Here is an 18,726-nt window from a genome sequence, read left to right as displayed (position 1 = left end):
TAAAGACTTGGTGCGAATACTGGCCCCCAGTGTGTAACTATTAAAGACTGTATGAATACGTGCTGCACGATATCAGCACCACCATCGAAACCCCAGCAGTAATCCAACGCAAGAGTGCACCATCTTGCTTCTCCACGCTCTGACCTATTGTGCACGTGTGCTGCGTCAGCTGGCGTCGTGCACGACAGGACACGCGTCCTGCCAATGCGGCGTCCGTTCCCAGAGCAACAGTGCCTCGCTCGACTCCTTTGAAACGTCCGGCTGACGACGACGGTGCGGCGGCGGCGCGGCCGACCTGTATTATCCTACCAACAGCTCTCTCACACAGTCGCAGCACACACCGCCCGTCCGCTCGCCGGAGGGCCGCCGCGCTCATCACAGCAGGTCACGGCGGGACGCGGCCGGGCGCCGTCAGAACGCAGCCTCCGCTGTGCCTTTGTACTTGGCAACAACATATCAACAAGGTGTGGCGGCCCCGCCGGACGCGGGGTCGCGACCCGACGCGGGACCGGGACCGGGCCTCGGCCTCGTCCCGTGCCAGTCCGGCTCGCCGCGCCGTCCGACACCCGGTCATCGGCGGCCAGACCGTCCGCGACGCTCAGGGTGACGCGCGGGCCAGAGCGGGCCCTGCCACGGAAGCGACTTTGAATGCGTTGAAGAGGCAGACAGCGAGGGAGAGAGTTGGTTTTGTGGCTTGTGGCGATCTGACCGATCGCAGTGCATCGATGGAGTGAAGGGGGTGCTCGACTGAAACTTGATAGAAGTGGAGATAGCTAAGTCATGTTATGCCGGACGAAGTGTTCGCACCACTAAAAAAGCGGGAGCGATGAACGGAAGGATCTGATGCCTTCCTATCATGTTGATAATCTGAGTGTTGCCAGTTCCCGAACGAATCGCAGTCGATGGAAAGAACACCGAATGTCACGCTTAAGATTACATGATGGGCAATAGTTCACAGTGAGGTCGTACTTGCCTCAACACCGCGATTTGGATGACTCACTGACGGCATGTCAACATACGACGCGAGCTACGTTAGCGCCTCCGGGAGCCGGTGGTGCGTCGCCAACGATCTACAGGGTGCCATCTCCAGTCGGGTCGTTCAGCCAGGGGAAGTCGTTGGGGCACCGCAGGCAGGTCTGCATGTTGAAGGTGCCCTGAACTCCGCTGGCGCGCAAGGCACAGTTGTTGCCTCCCGGCTTGGAACAGGGGAAGCCGAGGGGCTCTTCGCACTTGGTCTTCCACAAATCGAAATTCGCGGTTTCGGCAATTGTGAGTGGGCTCTGCATCCACTCGATCACCTGCGTCATGGTCACGAAGTAGGCGTCAGGGAAGGTTTCCTGGATCTCCTGGATAAAGTAGAGCAGGTAATCGAGGTATTCTTCCTTCTTTAACCAGGCGGAATGGAAGTTGAGACTGAGCGGCGCACGGTTGGTCAGGTAGTGGCGGTCGAAGTTGTGGTTGAGGAAGTTGTAGAACTGCTCGCCGTTGAGGATGTTGGAACAGGAGTCCACCTGAGCGCAGCCGGGAAGATTATCGTCCACACTCGGGTCCTCGCGGCGGTCCAGCTCATTCATCACCATCTCCCAGACGGGGAAGGCGCGTGTCGGACACTTCTGAGCGTTGCCGTGGCAGGCGTGCGGCATCTGGTTCAGTAGCGTGTACGGCCAGATGGGAATGTCGCTCAGCGGTGCCGTGATGGTCGAGTCGTACAAAAAGCTCTGGTCCTTCATCATGAAGAACTGGTTGTTGCCACCGACGCGCAAGTAAGGCGTGCGCATGCCGACCACCGAGTTGTCATCGATGGCGGAGAACTTTTCGATGATGAAGCGCTGGCCGGCCATCTCTTTGCTCCAGTCGGTCCGGGAGGCGTTCGACCAGAAGTTGACCTCGTCATTCTGCGTGATGGAGAAGACGGCGATCTCGTGACCGCGGTTGTGCAAGTCCTGCACGGCCGTGTAGTTGGTGTACTTGTGCGACACGAAGAACGTGCCCTTTATCGGACAGCCATTGGGGTTGACGCCAGCGCGCAGGAAGAGGTCGTCGAACAGGTCGATGTTGTTGTTGTTGATGGCGCCGTTGAAGGTGATCATGATCATCTGCGGCACGTCGGCCGGCGCCAGTCCGCCTGGCACGGTGGTGCCCAGCTCCGAACAGAAGCACGACGGCAGCTGGCAAGTGGTCGGGTCGCATGGCGGCGCCCGGTTCGGGTCGTTCTCTCGGTCTGCAAGCGCAGCCGGGACAAAGGATTAGGCTGAGCCATTGCATGACGGCCAGTGCTCCACATGTAGTTGGTCACGATTTAGAAAGCCTACTTTTATTACGAAGAAGACTCTACGCGGTGAGATTTTTTGCGAATCCCCGTGCTTGCATTAGATAAACTTTAAAGTTCACTCCTGACTTGATCCATTCAATATCTGATAGATTTTCCTAGCAGTCTGAAAATCCTGAACGAGGATGCAAACTGAAGCTGCTCATATGGCGCGAACCGAGCCGTTGTTAGAGCCGGGCACGTGAACAGTGGCACATGGCGGCGCGGACTGCAGGGGCATCACCTACCGCAGATGTTCTCATCCGACCCGTCGGTGCAGTCGACGTTGCCGTCGCAGAACAGCTCGCGGGCCAGGCACGTGTTGTCGCCAGCAGGCCAATTCGTTGGCGTCGAGACAGAGCGGGTCTTCTGTGTTGAACTGTGGCCGCGCCAGTTTCGGTCGCTGCTTGAGCTCACAGTCTTGGACGCTGGCTTTCCAGTCGCACGTCTGACCCTTGAGGTCAAACGCCAGTCCGGTCGGGCATTTGAGCTGCTGCAGACCCTGAGGCGGCGAGGAAGCGGAGTCAGCCCGTGGGCGTCAGCTGCTCGGCAGCCGGGGGCGGCGACTGAGAGGCGGGCGCAGGGGTCAGCGACCTTCCGAGCGACGCTTCCGTCAGCTGATCCCCACCGGCTAAGCTGAAGGAACTGGTACAGTTCTGGCCTGAACCTTGGTGCGAAAGCCCTACCCGTAGATGTGCTAGTTAGCAGCTAGAACTTCTCGGGACATGATTGTGAGTCATAATTTATGCAGGCAACACAATGTTCTGACTGGACATATCGAAAAGCGAGCCGTCCAACACTCGGGTGTCATCCTGCCGTGATTAATCCATTCGAACCAATGCAACGTTTCTGGTCAGCAGACCGGGCCGAGGCGATTTGGAACAGGGCGCGTGGTGGGCATGAAAGGGAATCTTTTCTAGGGCCCCACGAAAAATACCTCGTGTCGGCTTAGGTGGAATTTCCAGCACCCACCCAACACGCCGTAAGCCCCCCGTCCGCCGGACGCCCTCCCAGGAGCGGCAGATTATCGGCCGTCTCGGATACCGCGGCACCTCCGCTGTTGTGCGCTCAGAGAAGGCTGCACTGATCGTTTTTTCGGGAGTGTATCCAAGGCTACTGTATGTGACTCGGCTACTTTCCAATGCGGGCTCTGCCCTTGAGCGGGCGCCGATCGCGGCGACCAGTTAAGCAACACCGCGCCCACGTCCGCGGCGCCGTGCAGCCGACGGACGGCCGGGCTTGCATCAGGTCTGGGTGCGGCGGCGGCGCACCGGCGACCCGTCCCTGCCGAGCGGGGTGCCGAGGTGCACCGCACGGCGCCGCTGACCGCCGTCAGCACGCCCGGCCGCACCGATCGTGACGGCGTCGGCCGCCAGCCTGGCCGGCCAGACCCGTCGCGCGACCCCGCCGGCCAAGGTCGCGACAGTCGGACGGCGGGACGACCCGCACTGGCCGGACGACGACGGCGAACGGCGGGCAGGTGACGGTCAGTTGTACAGGGTCACTCACCGCCGCGGTGCACTGCACGACCTTGTTGCAGGAGGCAGCGCCGGCGTTCAGACGGAACCATTCTCCGGCCGTCTTGTCAGTACAGATGGCCTTGATGGCCTCTTCTTCGGTGCCCTCCGCATCCTGTCGCTTCACGCGATTCGCCGAGGCTGAAACGGGCCGAACGGTCGACACGTGAGCGCTGAGGCATGGTGACCTGTCCGGAAATGGGGAGGGCAGCGTTTGAAAAGGGGCCAGCTGCCATCAGACGAGCATTACATAGAGCAGAAACTGAAATGTTCCGGCTCTCCGGAGGCGGAGAGGGTAGATACTAAGCGAATTATCAGGAGATGGAAACCGATATAACAAAAATTGGAGCGCGCTTCCTCACCCGTGGCTATGAAATCACTGGGTCTGCAATGAGAGCTGAGTCCTCTTAGCGACCCAGATCGTAAGTGCTCGGAAACGTAAGTCTCCCCACCGTAAGCAGCATAAATTTGAGATGAGCACAATACAACCAGCTACAATTTGACGGGAGGATGGATGCGAGGCAGGAGTATCACGGGAGGACTAGTTGTTCGGACTATCGTCCTGTCTGGTCTGCTGGCACTTACACAGCGTTTTGGCCAGTTAACACCCCACCCGTCCTGAGGTGCCATTGAATCGTGAAATGAACTGGGTGGTATTAAGCTTTCAGCCATGTAAGCTTTGTACACCGAACTGTCTCCTTGGAATGGCTGGGATTCGAACCACGAGTGCAGGGTGCAGTGTTAAACCAACTGATATCAGTTGTTAGAGCAATAGACCCGCAATTAGATGGCTCTGGTTCGCATAACAGCAATGTCTAGTAGACAGTTATGGCTGTGATCGTACATGGCTGACAGCCAAACGGTACCCAGTCGTTGACGGGGCTCAATAACACCTGACGGCGGCCGTAGACTTAACCGGCCGAAACATTGTGTAAATACTAGCACACCAGAAGAAGACAATAGTCCGAGCACTTATTTCATTCGTGGTGCAAATGTGTACAGAGCCGAGCTCCGTACGTCGACTAGTGTACATGCGGTTAAATAACGCGCATTTGTCAGCACTCGCATGTCTTTTGTTTTCGTCAGTCGAGGAACTATTATTGAAACCGCCAACTAAACGTGATTCTGCTTAGGATATCAATAAGGCTTTATAGTATTGATGGGGCTCGGGTTTGTCGTCTAGGTAGTGCTAGAGGAGTGCATATAGTTGCATATAAATAAGCCAATAAAGTCATGCTGACAAAGCTGTTTCAAGCACGTTAAAACGCCGTTAAGTTGCGTTTCTTTTTTGCTAGGATTGCTCGTCGAGCGACATTAATACCATGGAAAAGCTGTCACATGTGTCACCCCCCATCGAAAGTACAGCTCAAGTTACGTTACTATGGAACCTGCACGTCCCTTGTGACGTGCCATCGGCGTCATGTCATATTTTCAAAAAAAATATTTTCAACAGTAATGAATAGTAAGAGCAACCTATCACTTGAGAACATCTTTATCTCGTAACGTTTGCTTATACATAACATTGCAGTGGCGGTTGTCACAGCAACAAAAAGGCACGCTCTATGTGTGATACCCGGCACTAAAACATGTCCTGTTTGGTGAGTTTATGTGAGTGAGATATATAATGGCATCTGATTTGTTGATCCTGCTACTTATATGCATTACTTAAGAATAAACACAAAAGGTGATTGGCAAATGTTAACAGCATAAACCGCTCTATCAAACAATCCTGAAACACCTTTCTTGCCAGCATGTTGAAATTTCAAGAGGTTCGTCTTGACCTTTCACATCGGCTGCAACCCATTTTGATTTGTCCCGCATGCCGTGAGAACCATTTCCAGCGTCAAACACCCCGTCATGCGCCTCGCTAGACTCTAGCAGCCACACTCAGCTCTTCGCTAGATTAAGCGGCGTCCACACATTCTCTCGGCGAGCACCTATTACGCAGCCTCGGCGGGCACCTGTCACGCAGCCTCGGCGCTGGTGAGCCACCTGGTCTCTGGAGCATGTGAGCCATCCCTTGCGGCGTCCCTCGAGGCCCCGTCGGCCGATCTAGGTCACGGAGGCCGGCCGGCCCGTCGGACTTACCCGCACAGACCAGGAGCGCCAGGAGCACCGCAGCCGGCCGCATGTTGCCGAAAGACTAGGCTGAGCCGGCCGGCGGTGGCCTTAAATAGCGACGGCACACGGCGGCGCCGGCGGCGGCCCCCGCCCCCTCCGCCGGCGGCGGCGGCGGCCGGCGGCGCGCTGGCGGCGCCGGCACACCGCCGCTCCGCCAGCACCCTGGGGCACGCGGGTCACGACGCTGTGACCCCTGGCAGGCCCGGGGGGCTGCCAGTTTGGGACGAGATGAAGTGTGACCGCGTGCGGCGCCTTTCACTTTTGCGGCGACTGGGTGGTACGGCCGCCCGCGAGTTGCCAAGGTCCGGACTGCTCGGCAGCGAACCAACACCTCGCGAGGAGCGTGCAGTGAGTTGGAGGCCAGCTTCGGAGCAGTTTCTGGCCGACCTGGGGTCACTCTGATCTATTTAGGTCTATGACAACATTGCAGTGTGAAATCTTGGCAGGGGTCGGGCTGGGTGCCTCGTCAGTGGTTTTGCAAGCACTTTGTGATATGCTTCTGTTGTTTGCCAAAGGTTAGGCCTGTCGTTTACCTATATTGGTTTGAGTGCATCACTAAAAGCTTGCGAGAGCCTTCTCAGGAATGCCGCAAAAACTTATCTTTAAAGGCCCGCCATGTCAAATAACACCGTTATCGACACCAACACATGAATAGTCGCGGTTACCAAACGGGAACCAAGAACTGAACCGGACGGGTAGCCTAGAACCTGGCATAGAGCGGGTTCAAGCATGGCTAGTAGGACCAGGAGTAGTTCTGAGATGATCCGGTCTGCGCTCATCTGACAACGGGCCTCCGTTTCCTTCCTCCACGCAATATATCACGAGCAAGCCTGAATGCATGTTCTTGAGTTTCATTCGTGAGCGCGCATTTATAACATCACGTATCGCGCACGCCTTGTCTCCAATTGCTGTACGATAGCCTCGCACAGATGCCTCGAGAGCCCTGAAGAGATACAACATCGAGCGACTGCAACGCCATCTGCCGCTGCCGTCTGCGGCTGCAGTGGATCGGCTTCGTCCCAGGGCTGATCATCCCTCAGCTGAGCAGACCGGCTTTTCCTGGATAACTGGTTTGCATCTCTACCAACGCCATTAACGTGGTCAGTGTGCGGTTGTGGAGCAGCTAATCGTGGGTCCGATCTTTGTATTATGAGGTAAGTTTTTTTGTGTGAATTCGCTGGTGTGCTCTAGCGCAATATGGCCTTTTACAGGCTGCGTATGAGTTTGCTTATGAAGGTCCATATGAATGGCCGCCATTTGAAAAAACTGTAACAAAAAAGTCGGAGCAGTATGAGACTGTTCAATTTTTCCCACTCTTCCCTCTGCTGAGCACCTTCTCGCTCTGTGTTAAGCGTGACGCTCCCGGAAGTTAATGACCCCTGTTAATAGGATTGTTAATGGACGTCAATGAATGTTAGAGGTGCGGAACAAAGAAGGGCGTGCCGCCATTCATGACGCAAAGAAACAAACGTTATCTGCTTTTGAGGTTTTAAAACATTCTCTTGAAGACTGTGCCATGATTTGAAACCACACTTGAGGGTAACGTTGCGCTGTCCCCAATTCCACTTGTCACGCTTCAGTTACGCTCCATCATCCCTCACACTCACTGCATAACATAACATAGGGGGGATCGTCACCTTTCACGTTCACGAGATGCTTTTTTCCGTGCATGCACGCTCATAGCACGAGCAGACGAGGATAGGAGCCCGCGCGACGAGACGAATCAAGCGTTTCGCAACTGCCGCAACGCAACGAAGACAGTCCATTACCACGCGTGCTCCCAGCACTTCCCTGCATCCTGCAGAAACTCTAAATCCACCAGCTGGAAAGATACCCGCCAATACTTAGTTGCCTCAAAGAAGCCAGAGCTGAGGCCTGCCGAGCCGGTGAGGGAACGGCCGGGCTGGTTTGACCGGCTGAACGTATACCCCGCGACCGTCGGCTGACCGCAGCGGACTGCCTGGCAGCGCCAGACACAGGGGAGACGCTCAACCTTCGCCGGCCGCGGGTCGGCAGCAGGGCTTTCCGCCCGCGGCCAGCTGGCCTGCGCCCACTCTCCGCGGGCCTACAGCGCGTGAGATTGTGCAATAACGACGGCATTACCGGCGCAATGATTGCAGGGACATCTTCTGTTGAAGGGCCACGCATTGTGCATGTTGTGAACAGTTGCTGAGCTGAGCAGTTGGACAACAACTCTAACCCAGCCCTGCCTAGCCTAGCATTCACCTTAACCTGACCCATAAAAGCCTTGCAGTGTCTGCCCATGGTGTGCCAGGAAATGTGCGCTTTTTGGGGGGGGGAGGCATCATCACCTGGATATCAGACTGATGATTAATCACTCGTCCATCGCAACTATCACCCCTCTCTCAGCATAACAACAAACCACATTTGCTGGCATAACAAGGGGATGCAGATCGGTTTCCGGCTGACGTCACTTGATTTGCGCTATATGAGGGTCGGACCTAACCGCTTCATCGACCAATGAATAATCATCACCCACATAATGAGCTTGGAAAACTATAGCCTGGCTTTGAAGAGGCAGTGTCATGCACCAGAGGGCAAAATATACTCTACGAGCGTATTGAGATCATTAGTACTGTCTTTTGAAGAGAGTGTAATATAATGCGGCAATTCTGTATTGCTGTCGATGCTGCGCAGTCTTGGGAGGACGTCTCCCACGGATTTTGTTGTGCAGAAGAGAGGTCCAAAGGTAAGCACGCACCCCCTTGTTGGATTAAAGATGTATGGCAGGTTACGTAAAGTTCTTTTAACAGTGTCATTGAAAATATTTGTGACATAGCTATGTCAATCTCGTGAAGGCCATACTGCCTTGCACAGCTGACGAAGAATAAAGATGGAGAAATAATATTTCTTAACAACATCAGCCGTCAATTCACAAATAAAAAAGATGCACCAAAACGCATACAGGAGTTAAGGCGCAGTCACAAAAAGCACCACAAAAATGCGGCTGATGTTCATGCGCAGAGTTCATCGCAGAGGGCGGGCTTGAAAGCCTGACTGGTAAAGTCAGCCCGATGAAATGAGCCAAAACAACCCTGGCCAAGGTTGCAAAATAAAAAAAGGCATTGCTGCTGAGATCTTAAAGACATGGGCGCTGACCCGGGCAGGAATTCGCCGTAGCATGTGCGCTGCGTTGAGGCTGGTAAGACAAGAGCTCAGTGTTTTCCGGAACAAGATGAACTCTCATCAAAAGCCGTCATTAACCGATAATAACGCGTGCATGCACCACAGTGCGTCGTTCCTTCGGCCAAGCAAACCTGTCCATTCGTTCAGTGGCCAGCTTTGGTTTAACGACGACACGCACCTTCATTTAGACGGCGTCGTCAACAGCCAACACCATCGGTTTTATCTGCCGAGGCCCCCGATGCGGTCTGTGAAGCACCACTGCACAATGAAAAATGCACCGCCAGTTACTTTCGACAGTCGAGGCGTCATTGACCACTGCTGGCTTCAGGACAGCCGAAAGGCTCAGCGGCCGTAACGACTAAACGGGACTCAGCGGCCCTCCATGACTTTTGGGCGACTTGAAAGGCAATTTGCGGTAGAGTTTTGTGACGTCACTACCTCAGCTAGATAATATGACTGCACACAGGGAGCGGCTCAAAAAAGACGAGGAAGTGACTCAGAGAGCGGCAAGACTGGTTTTACCTAAGCAGCCAAATACTGTCTCACGCATGTCATAGCTTTGAGCCCGCCAGGTTTCTTTCTGTGGGATATTTCAAGTCGCAAATGTACTCATAGAGCCTGACAACAATCTTGAAAGTGTATAAGATGGACCTAAAAGTGCATTGAATGGCTGTAAGGAAACAAACTCAGCGTCGTACCACGCGGTCGTTTAAGCAGCGAAGGATCAGGCCCCAGTGGCCATGGAGCAGCGTGCGGGTGGGGGATATTTGGAATACGTGCTGGCCGTCCAAGCTAAAAGGGTCGTGGAGAGAGCCAAATGGTCAGTTACAAAAAGGAAACGACGAATGCCCTTTACATTGATTCATCACTTGTGTTGCCAAGAAAATGCTTGCATGAAATATGAATGTCTTAAAACACTCCACTTTTCATGGCACGTACAGCATCGTTCCTCACGGTGATTTGTCTTCAACCATGTGTATGCAAATTTAACGAGGAACATTTGCTTTTTATCCAAGGTGAGATTTACCACATAGTTACATACTCCTGCACCTACTGCTGACACAAGAAAAGATTTCGTGCATCGTGTAACAATCCCGATAACCACTTCAATCCACTTTTGTAGCATACCATTCAAACAACACGCATTCGCAAATGTGTCCTTCCCCATTTACCTTTCTGAGTACACCACTGAACCCTGACAATTGCATGTCGAAAAAGGGTTTCGCTCCGGTGGTCATTTTATCCAGCCGGCCCGTTATGAGGGGGGAGGGGAGGGGGGAGCGGTACCCCTAAAGCCGACTGCAGGGTCCAAACCAGCATCACCGTCATCCACGTCTGCAGCTGATGCCGCGACAGTGCAGGGATGCCTCGAGAAAGCTTGATGCTGTCGTCCGAAGCGATCGACTCACGCCAACTGTGAGGCAATGTGACCTTTACCTGTGACGTGTCCGCTTGCGGTGGCCGCAGCGTTTCGACACACTTGTGCTGCATTTAGCCGGAATGCGGCCTGTCTTCACCTTTGAGTTAATCGTAATCCATTGTCAAGTCAGAGAGAAATGCAGGCGTCACCATAGAACTTCAGCTGGTGATAAAGTGGATATAGCTAAGATGATACAGCCGATGGAGTTTATACCTTTCAGTTGATCGCTTTCCCTGGTCTAGCCAGCGTGAGAGGTATGCGACGCCACAGATGTCGATTTTTATTATTTTGTGAGGGACCTGCGCCCCCCTCCTGAGTGTTGAGTCGGCCATTCTCCCAATGGTGGCTTACTCACCGTTGACATTTTGTTACAATGTATTTTTAATGTCACAAAAAATACAGAGAAAGTTGTTCGTCATACACAGACCATCTCCTTTCATGGTTCTTCGTAGGGAGTCGCCATGGAGGGTGCAGTGCGGCCTAACTTGTCATCGCATCCTCAAAATAATTTCCCAGATGAAAGGGATTATTCCAATCAACGAGCTTTTGACGATGGTTCAAACCATTTTTGATTCAAATAGATAAGACAGAACCAATAGCATTATTCCTCGTAGAATAACCTGGATAATGGACAAAAGATACACTGAAATTCCGGCTACAAGCCTTTATCGAAAGGAATATCAGAAGATATATCAACACTGCTGTTTATTTTTCCATTCGCCTTGTTATTCTAAGAGGAACTGAATTATTGATAGTATCTTATTAATATGTATAATGTCTCTCGAAACTGTTTTTAAGGGTTTGCGTAATTTTACACGCAACGTTTTTTCTACTTTGTCCATCAAACGTAAGCCCAGACGCTTATTTCCGGATGTAGGCTGGAAATCATGAAAATAGACATGATGTTTCACCCTAAACATGATATTGACGCCACTGATAAACCGGTCTCGTGGAGGTCTTTAGTCATGCACGAGGGCCTTGTCTTCTTCTCGTGGTGGGCTATGAACCCAAAATTGTTTTTCTCTAGATCCGAACTACCATGGTGTAGGACCTCAAGAGAAAATTAAAGCGAGCTCGAGTTTTTTTTGGCATGATATCTTGAGTTCATAGTAAACATCTAGTTCAACTATAAAATAAGAGAATGTGCAGAAAACAAAAATTTTGCTGGACCGGATTTGAAATCTGCTTACATGATTAACAGTATTTCTTGCCAGCACTCCGAGCCCACCATCCTATTATTGTCATGAGTGTTCAACGGTCCTTATCTAAATAGTATAAAAGGACTTTTACCCTCCCATGCAGCTACACAACTCTCGGCCGCCTCGTAAACCCCCCAAGAATAGAATTGTCGAGTCGTTCACATTTGGGCCCTTGGGCACGATTTCCAGATATAACGGTCGCCAACTGGCTCTCAACCAATGTTGTGCAAGGTACGATGACACAATCAAACGATAACGTCTTGAGGAGCATGTTTACTAAATGCAGAGTCTGCAATGTCTAGAGCAGGCTTTTCCACTTCAAACTATACCAATAGTTACAAGTGAGATTTTCGTCATATCTTATGCTTGTCTCGATATCTTCAAGCGTGGAACATCCTTTTAATTGGAACAACGTTATTGTTCTTGAGGTCCCGGAACCCGCTTCAGGACAAAATTACGGGGGGTCTGAGTTACCTGTGGCAACCTGTGGCCACTGCGTTTTAAATAATTAGCTGCGTTAAGGGAAAGCAGATAAACACACAAATAGAATACAGCGACGGGTGGAAAATTATCCAATAACAACGCACATCTGCTATTTGTAGCAGTGCACCTACCAGCACCAGAACATCTTCAATCATCGTAATAAAAAGTCGCGTTTGTCACCGCCAGATAAACATAATTGTTGCTGTAGTGGTGGGGTAGGTGGGTGAGCCCTCAGCTTGGGTCCCCAATAATTTACAAAAACCGACACCCCGGGCCATGCCATAAAGCCGCCGCTGCCGAGTGCGTCGTAAAAACTAATTGGCAACAGCAGCCCTAGTCAATGCGGTAAGTCTGGTGCCATCAGAGCCGTCTCGGGACCACGAGCTAGACTATCTGTCATGTGTGACAATGGGAGCGACAGGAGTCAGAAGGCTAGGTACAGCAGAAGCCAACCTCATGCGCTGTGTTCAAGTTACACGGTAGGGGCTACTATGTGCTGCTGCACGACTCCCCAATAACCAAAATATTCACCATGCATTGAGCAACTTTTTCTTCAGAGGCCAAACGAGCTAGCCTAAAAAAGACATTCAACGGTGAGGAATCACGGGGCCTGTTTTTTTCTGGGCGCTGCTTTGAATGGGCTGGAGAAAGCAGTGAAATATGGAATGGGTGAGCGACGCTGCCATTTCCGTGCATTGTATGGTTTAAGTGGCGGGTAACGGTCTGTCACAATCGGTCGTATTGCCTAGCGTCAAAAGCCGATCTAATTCCAGGTGGGCACCGGAGTTAGAGGCTTGTAGTTCAGTTTGAGGCTCCGTTGAGTGATAGTTAATGTGTTCTGATTTGGGTGACATCATCATTGATTGCAAGGGAACAGAATGAGTGGTGGTTTTCAAGGCCTTTGATGCACCCATGCATAGGAGAAATGAGCCATGGTGTCGGAAAGTTATCAGTTGCTTGGACAAAAGTCGAACATAATGTGAGCCGGTGATTATATGAATAAGGAACACAGCGCACGAGTTCCTGCACTATGCGCCCTTCATGCATAATCTTTCAAGTCAAAATTCTGCCTATCAAATTTTCAACTATCAATATATTCCAGACGCCCATTCAGCCCTTGCTGGTTTAATGGAAGTGTGTAATTTAGCACCCGTCAGCTGCTCGCACTTATCTTTAACAACCAGTGACGGAAGTCATGATCAATATATTACCAAACTCCTCCAGTTGCGCCCTCCTAAGATTTCTATCAGTTGCAGGGTACATGGAATTCATCGCCGTCATTGCTGGCCTAATTGGTTTGGCAGGCAATCTCAGAGGACTTTACGGCTTTCCCACGCTGGTGGGTATCCATACGGAATGGGTACGAGCTAGATCAGGTAAGATTTGCGGAAAACCGCGGACATTGGCAGGGATAGCGATAAGATGTCTACGACATTTTTGATCCACGTTTAAGAGATACTTACAGTGACTTCTTGTGCCAGCATTAAACATAATGAGCTCAATCCACACTACTTCATGAATTATTATCACCAGGAAGGTAAGCTTTGGTGTGAGCTTCTGTGAAATTCTTCCAAAATTTGGAGCTTAAGTACTATATGAAGACAATCGGATGAGTGACGAGAGCTTACAATGCCGAAGGAATGGTCGGCGGGCGGCTATGGGTGCAGCAAGATTGAGCCGTGAAGGTTTCCACAAGCTGCGTGCTTGGCGTGTGGCCAGGATAGGACAGCGAGGCTTGGAGCACTTTAAATCGTCAAGCATGAGGTCCAACAGGCTCGTTGTGCGAAAATGGAAGCTTTTCCCCACATCGCTGCAATCATAAGGCTCATTTTCTAAAGGGTTCGCCACTCATAGCGTTTTACCGCATCTAACCTAATCGCACCTATGATCGACAACTGAAGCGCATGGCTGCAGGTAGACATGCACTTCACCCTGAATATCTTTGTGCTGAAGAAAAGATCTTGCTGGAAGTATAGGCCACCATGTGATATAAGGCTATGTTTGTACATAGTTGACACGGCCTTGATATTTAAATACAGCAGAAATTAGCTGTCTGTTGAGATTCGCGCGTCCAGGACGGGACGACGGGTGAAGAAAACGTGTTTTATACTCAACAAACCGCATGAATTATGGTCTCCACTGTTAGTAGCACGCATAGTGCGTGTGGCTATAAATGCTAGTGTCCCGCAGGCGTAGCTATTCTTACAGAAGTTCCCAAGATGTTAGCAGAAGACGTGTCACGCCGCAAACACGGGCGACGAGGATTCTGCGCGACGTCACGTAGCGTAGAAAAGCACTGGTGCGCCGCGAATGCATCCCATGTTGTCCGGGTCTCTGAGAACACACCTTGGCATTTTAAGGTCAGTTATGACTCTTGTTGCTTTTATGTAGGTTGGGCTCTGGGAAACTGGCGTGGTTGCGGTTCGTGTCGGAATTGGCCGGGTGGCCGTATCCAAATTACGGAGGAAACGAGGGTGCTTTGCTTCTGGCCGCGCGGAAGTTGAAATGAAACAATAATGATAAAACACAGGGGACAGCGAAGGAGGGAAGAAGACCACTGACAAGGTGAAGAGGAATCTGTCTGGGAGAGATGTCGCACACAACCACAGTTAGCACGCGCCGAGCTGGCCAGTTCAATGCGACGCGTTCGGTTCGGGTGGGAGTGGGCGTAATTTTGCCGCTGAAATCTCCAAATTTTAGTGAGATAAAAATCCTAACACGGCGTATGTAGGACTCTATGTGAGCTCACTTGGGTCCAGTTTTGAAGTCCCTTGTCGTGACCTTCCGTTTAAGAAAGCTCAAACAAAGGTCAAACTCTAGATCGGTTTCCGAAGTCCACGAAGATGTAAGAAGTTGAAAGTCAACCAAAGTTGCAGGAAGTCTCTCCTTAGGAACATTTAACAATCATTTTGACATGTTCTTTTGGTCAGAGGATCTCATTTATAGCTAAATTCAGGCAGGTCAGGAGGTAAGATTAGAGTTAAGTATGGGTGAGGAACCTGGGTTAGACCGAACTGGGTGTGCCCCTATGATGTCTATATGATGTCTATAAAATTCTAGGTTCCTGGGTATGACTTTTGGGTCAAACATGGTCAAACAAGGTCAAATTACAGATGGATATCCAAAGCACCCCTAGACTTTCTCATGCAACCACTGTGAACCTAGATATCTGTTCTAAGCAAAAAGTCACTGGTGTCTATTTAAGGTCAGTGGCCTTATTTGACCCTTAGGTGGTCATGGTGATCAAATCATGCAGAACTGCTTTGATTTTTGCATATGGATGTCAAGGATTATGTGGGCGATGTGTTCCTGAAAATAAAATGTTGACAAGGGTCATTTTAGGTCAATGGCCTATTCTGACCTTTCGAGGGTCCATAGAAGATTATGATGCGGTTCCTATGATTGTCAATCAATTTAAAATGAGCACCAGGAGGTACTTCACACTGCAGCCTCTAGAGTAAAAAATAGGTCTGTTTTGACCTTGGCCCGAACTTCATGTGTGACCCAAGGTCAATGGAATTTATCAATCTAATCGTTGTGCTGTTCAAAAAGCCACCTCAGATATGTACCGTTGCAACAGCTTGAACGATTCCCCACAGATTGTTTTTGCCAAGCCATGGCTTGACCCTGACGTGCCGTAGGTCAGCGGCTTTAAGAGAACATATAAATTATTGATACCAAAAAATCCGCTGTTCAGCTGTCTATAGCTGAGCAAAATTGGGTGTGGCTGCGCCGAGCCGTTCGGAAATCATTACCGCAAAACTTTGAAGGCTCAATATCAACCCCCACCAGAGCTGCATGTTAGCATGCGCTCGGATGGGGATCAACTTGTCTCCCCCGCGAAGGTTTTTCCGGAATGATTTCAGAGCGACGCGGTGTAGCCGCGCCAAATTTAGATAGCTATAGGCAGTTAAATAGCGAATTGTTTGTCATAAAATAGTTATCTGTATTCTGTGAGGTCACTGATCTATGGTATGTCAAAGTCAACCCATTGTTTGAGTGAGGGACAAATTCTGGGAACCGTTCAATCTGATGAAGCAACGGAGTGTTAGACGAAGCCATGTATCTATGAGATAGTTTCTTAAGCAACACGATAGCTGAATTCACCAATCGCATTGACCTAGTGTCGGGCATGAAGGACAGACACTGACTTTACAGGTCAGACACAGGCCACTGGCCTAAAATGACGCAGGTCAACATTTTGATCTTAGGAGCATACCGCCTAGCGTAATCCTTGACGCTTATTTAAATGCAAACATCAAAATAGTTTTGCATAATTTTGGTCTCCACGACTTTCGAAAAGTGAAATAAGGTCGCTGGCTCTAAATGAGCACCACTGACCTTTTGCTTACGAACAGGTATTTAGGTTTACGACGGTTGCATGTGAAGGCCTAGGAGCACTTTGGATACCAATCTGGAATTTGATCTTGTTTTATCTTATTTTACCCAAAGATCATAACATAGAAACCTCAAATGTTGACACAAGCGTGCAGGGATTCAGGGAAAGGGGAATGTGCACGGAAATACATCATGTTCATCTGGTGTCTCTAGCTTTATCAGGTTCCAAAGATCTCAGGGGGTCAATTGACCCCCACCCGAGCGAAGGATATTCAACCGGCCACCCGAGCGTGTGTTAAAAGGCAATTTTCACGCACAAGTGATTTGTATTCTTATCCCAAGCCATATTCCGTGCTATAAATCCAGTCATACTCCGTGCTTTGCCATTTTGTTTGGAATGAATTGCGTGTGTGCTTTTTTGCCCCAAATAGAAGTTATTTCCAGGCCATCTTTAGCTGGCCTTTCTTTTGGCAAGATAAAGAAAGATATCACATGGAAGAAGGCTAGCAGAAAAAAACATGCAGATGGAGAAATAAGCTGAACTAGTAATAGGAGTTGGTGCGCAGGGGCATACCCCAAATTTTTGCAGTTTTGGAGTGGCGCAGCTCAAAAATGCTCACTGAAAACCAAGTTGAGTGCACCGTAGGCGCTCGAAATATATTGGGTGTAGTTTAATGATGTAAATTTATACTCATACATATATCATGCGACTATGTATGTGTGCGTGTGTATTGTAACTAAATGGATACATATGCACATAAACATATATATATATATATATATATATATATATATATATATATAGTTTAACTAGATATATATGTTAATATAATATATATATATATATATATATATATATATATATATACGTATGGTCAGGTTTTGGAGGTTTTTGGGATCGTTGATATGACTAACCACTTAAAAATTAAATATGCAGGTGAGCCTTGGTCACTGCCCAACATGTGGCGCCAACAGCGCTGGGAGACCGTCATAGGTGGCGTTGCTGGCAGTGCCATAACGTGTGTCTGCGAGGGTGCACACAACACAGAGATTATCTCAGAAGTCCTGGCCACTGGTGCCTGGGTCAGTATTATGTTTGTCTCAACTCAACAGATCCCTCAGTGGGCCGTTCTCCCCGGCATTTGTTTCAGCACTCGGTGCTACCTCGAGCAGCTGCACGCGGACGCGTGCGTCTCTTCCTCTGCCGTTCGCCTGGTACCACGGCTTGAGATCATGTGAGCTGTGTGGGCCGTAGAGATCAGGTTTGACTGGTAGACCGGGCCAAAGATCTATATCCCCTCCCCTCTCCCGGGCCCTAAGCCAACCTAAGAGGTGGCGGTCTGCGCGTGCAATGTGGGGGTCCAAGTGGTCCCGTGGAAGATTTTTTCGATTGGGGCAGCGCGAAAAAATGACCGTACTGAATGAGGAGACACAAAAATAACGTGTAACATATAATTCCAGACAGTATCACAGCCCCATCTGACTGCTCAGCAAACCACATGTGGCCCAGGTGATAGTCTTTCGGCCGTTTAGTGAACACTTCCCCCTATGTGTCCTCACAGTCATCTGAACACTGGGGGTCCTGTTATTTGCTTTTTCCGTTGGTAAAAGGCCATTTTAAAGACTCAGGCCCTTTTACCAACAGAAAATCGTTCTGGCTGCTCATGGTCTCCTCTGACTGTCCAGTGATTATCGGGATGTCCCGGGTTTTTAGTAAACGCTCAAGGCACTCCGTTTGTTCAGTGTTATCATAGCAGTTCAGGGACCTTTTAGTTGCTCAGAAGCCCGTCAGGTCACTTTAGAGCCCATCTGGCTGCTAAGAGCATACCAGTCGTTGAGCAGACCGTTTGGTTGGTGGGAGCTCTCTAGCTGCATTTGAAAGACCATCTGAAAGTTGGACTTTTTGGTTGCCCATCACAAATTATCCTTCCGCCTTAGGATCCTTTTGGCTTCGTGTCGGGCCTTGACCTGCCTGGGCACCCCGAGTCCTCAGGGGCACTTCCGTTTAAGAAAGCTCAAACAAAGGTCAAACTCTAGATCGGTTTCCGAAGTCCACGAAGATGTAAGAAGCTGGAAGTCAAGCTGCCCAGAAGCTGCGTTAAACACTCAATGTTCCATTTCAGTTCAGGTGCCTTTTTACCTGCTCGGGGGTCTTTCTGGTCACTGAGGGGCTACGTTGATCGCTGAAGGGCC

At 50.4% G+C, this 18,726-nt stretch overlaps 1 protein-coding gene across 1 annotated transcript; it reads right to left on the bottom strand.

Annotated features, from left to right (window-relative positions):
* Window positions 1-262: 262 nt before the first annotated feature.
* On the bottom strand, window positions 263-5,979 carry LOC119099971 (chitin deacetylase 1-like). Its single transcript, XM_037223088.1, is given in 5 exon segments — window positions 263-2,221; window positions 2,557-2,638; window positions 2,640-2,810; window positions 3,818-3,966; window positions 5,914-5,979. Coding segments are annotated over 5 exon segments (1,596 nt in total). The 5' UTR covers window positions 5,957-5,979; the 3' UTR covers window positions 263-1,070.
* Window positions 5,980-18,726: the final 12,747 nt, after the last annotated feature.

Source organism: Pollicipes pollicipes, unplaced genomic scaffold (genome assembly GCF_011947565.3).
Source record: "Pollicipes pollicipes isolate AB1234 unplaced genomic scaffold, Ppol_2.1 Scaffold_4881;HRSCAF=5763_pilon_pilon_pilon, whole genome shotgun sequence".
In the NCBI taxonomy this organism is placed as follows: Eukaryota; Metazoa; Arthropoda; class Thecostraca; order Pollicipedomorpha; family Pollicipedidae; genus Pollicipes; species Pollicipes pollicipes.
Note: the sequence above shows the minus strand (reverse complement) of the source record. Positions and strands in the feature narration are given on the sequence as shown.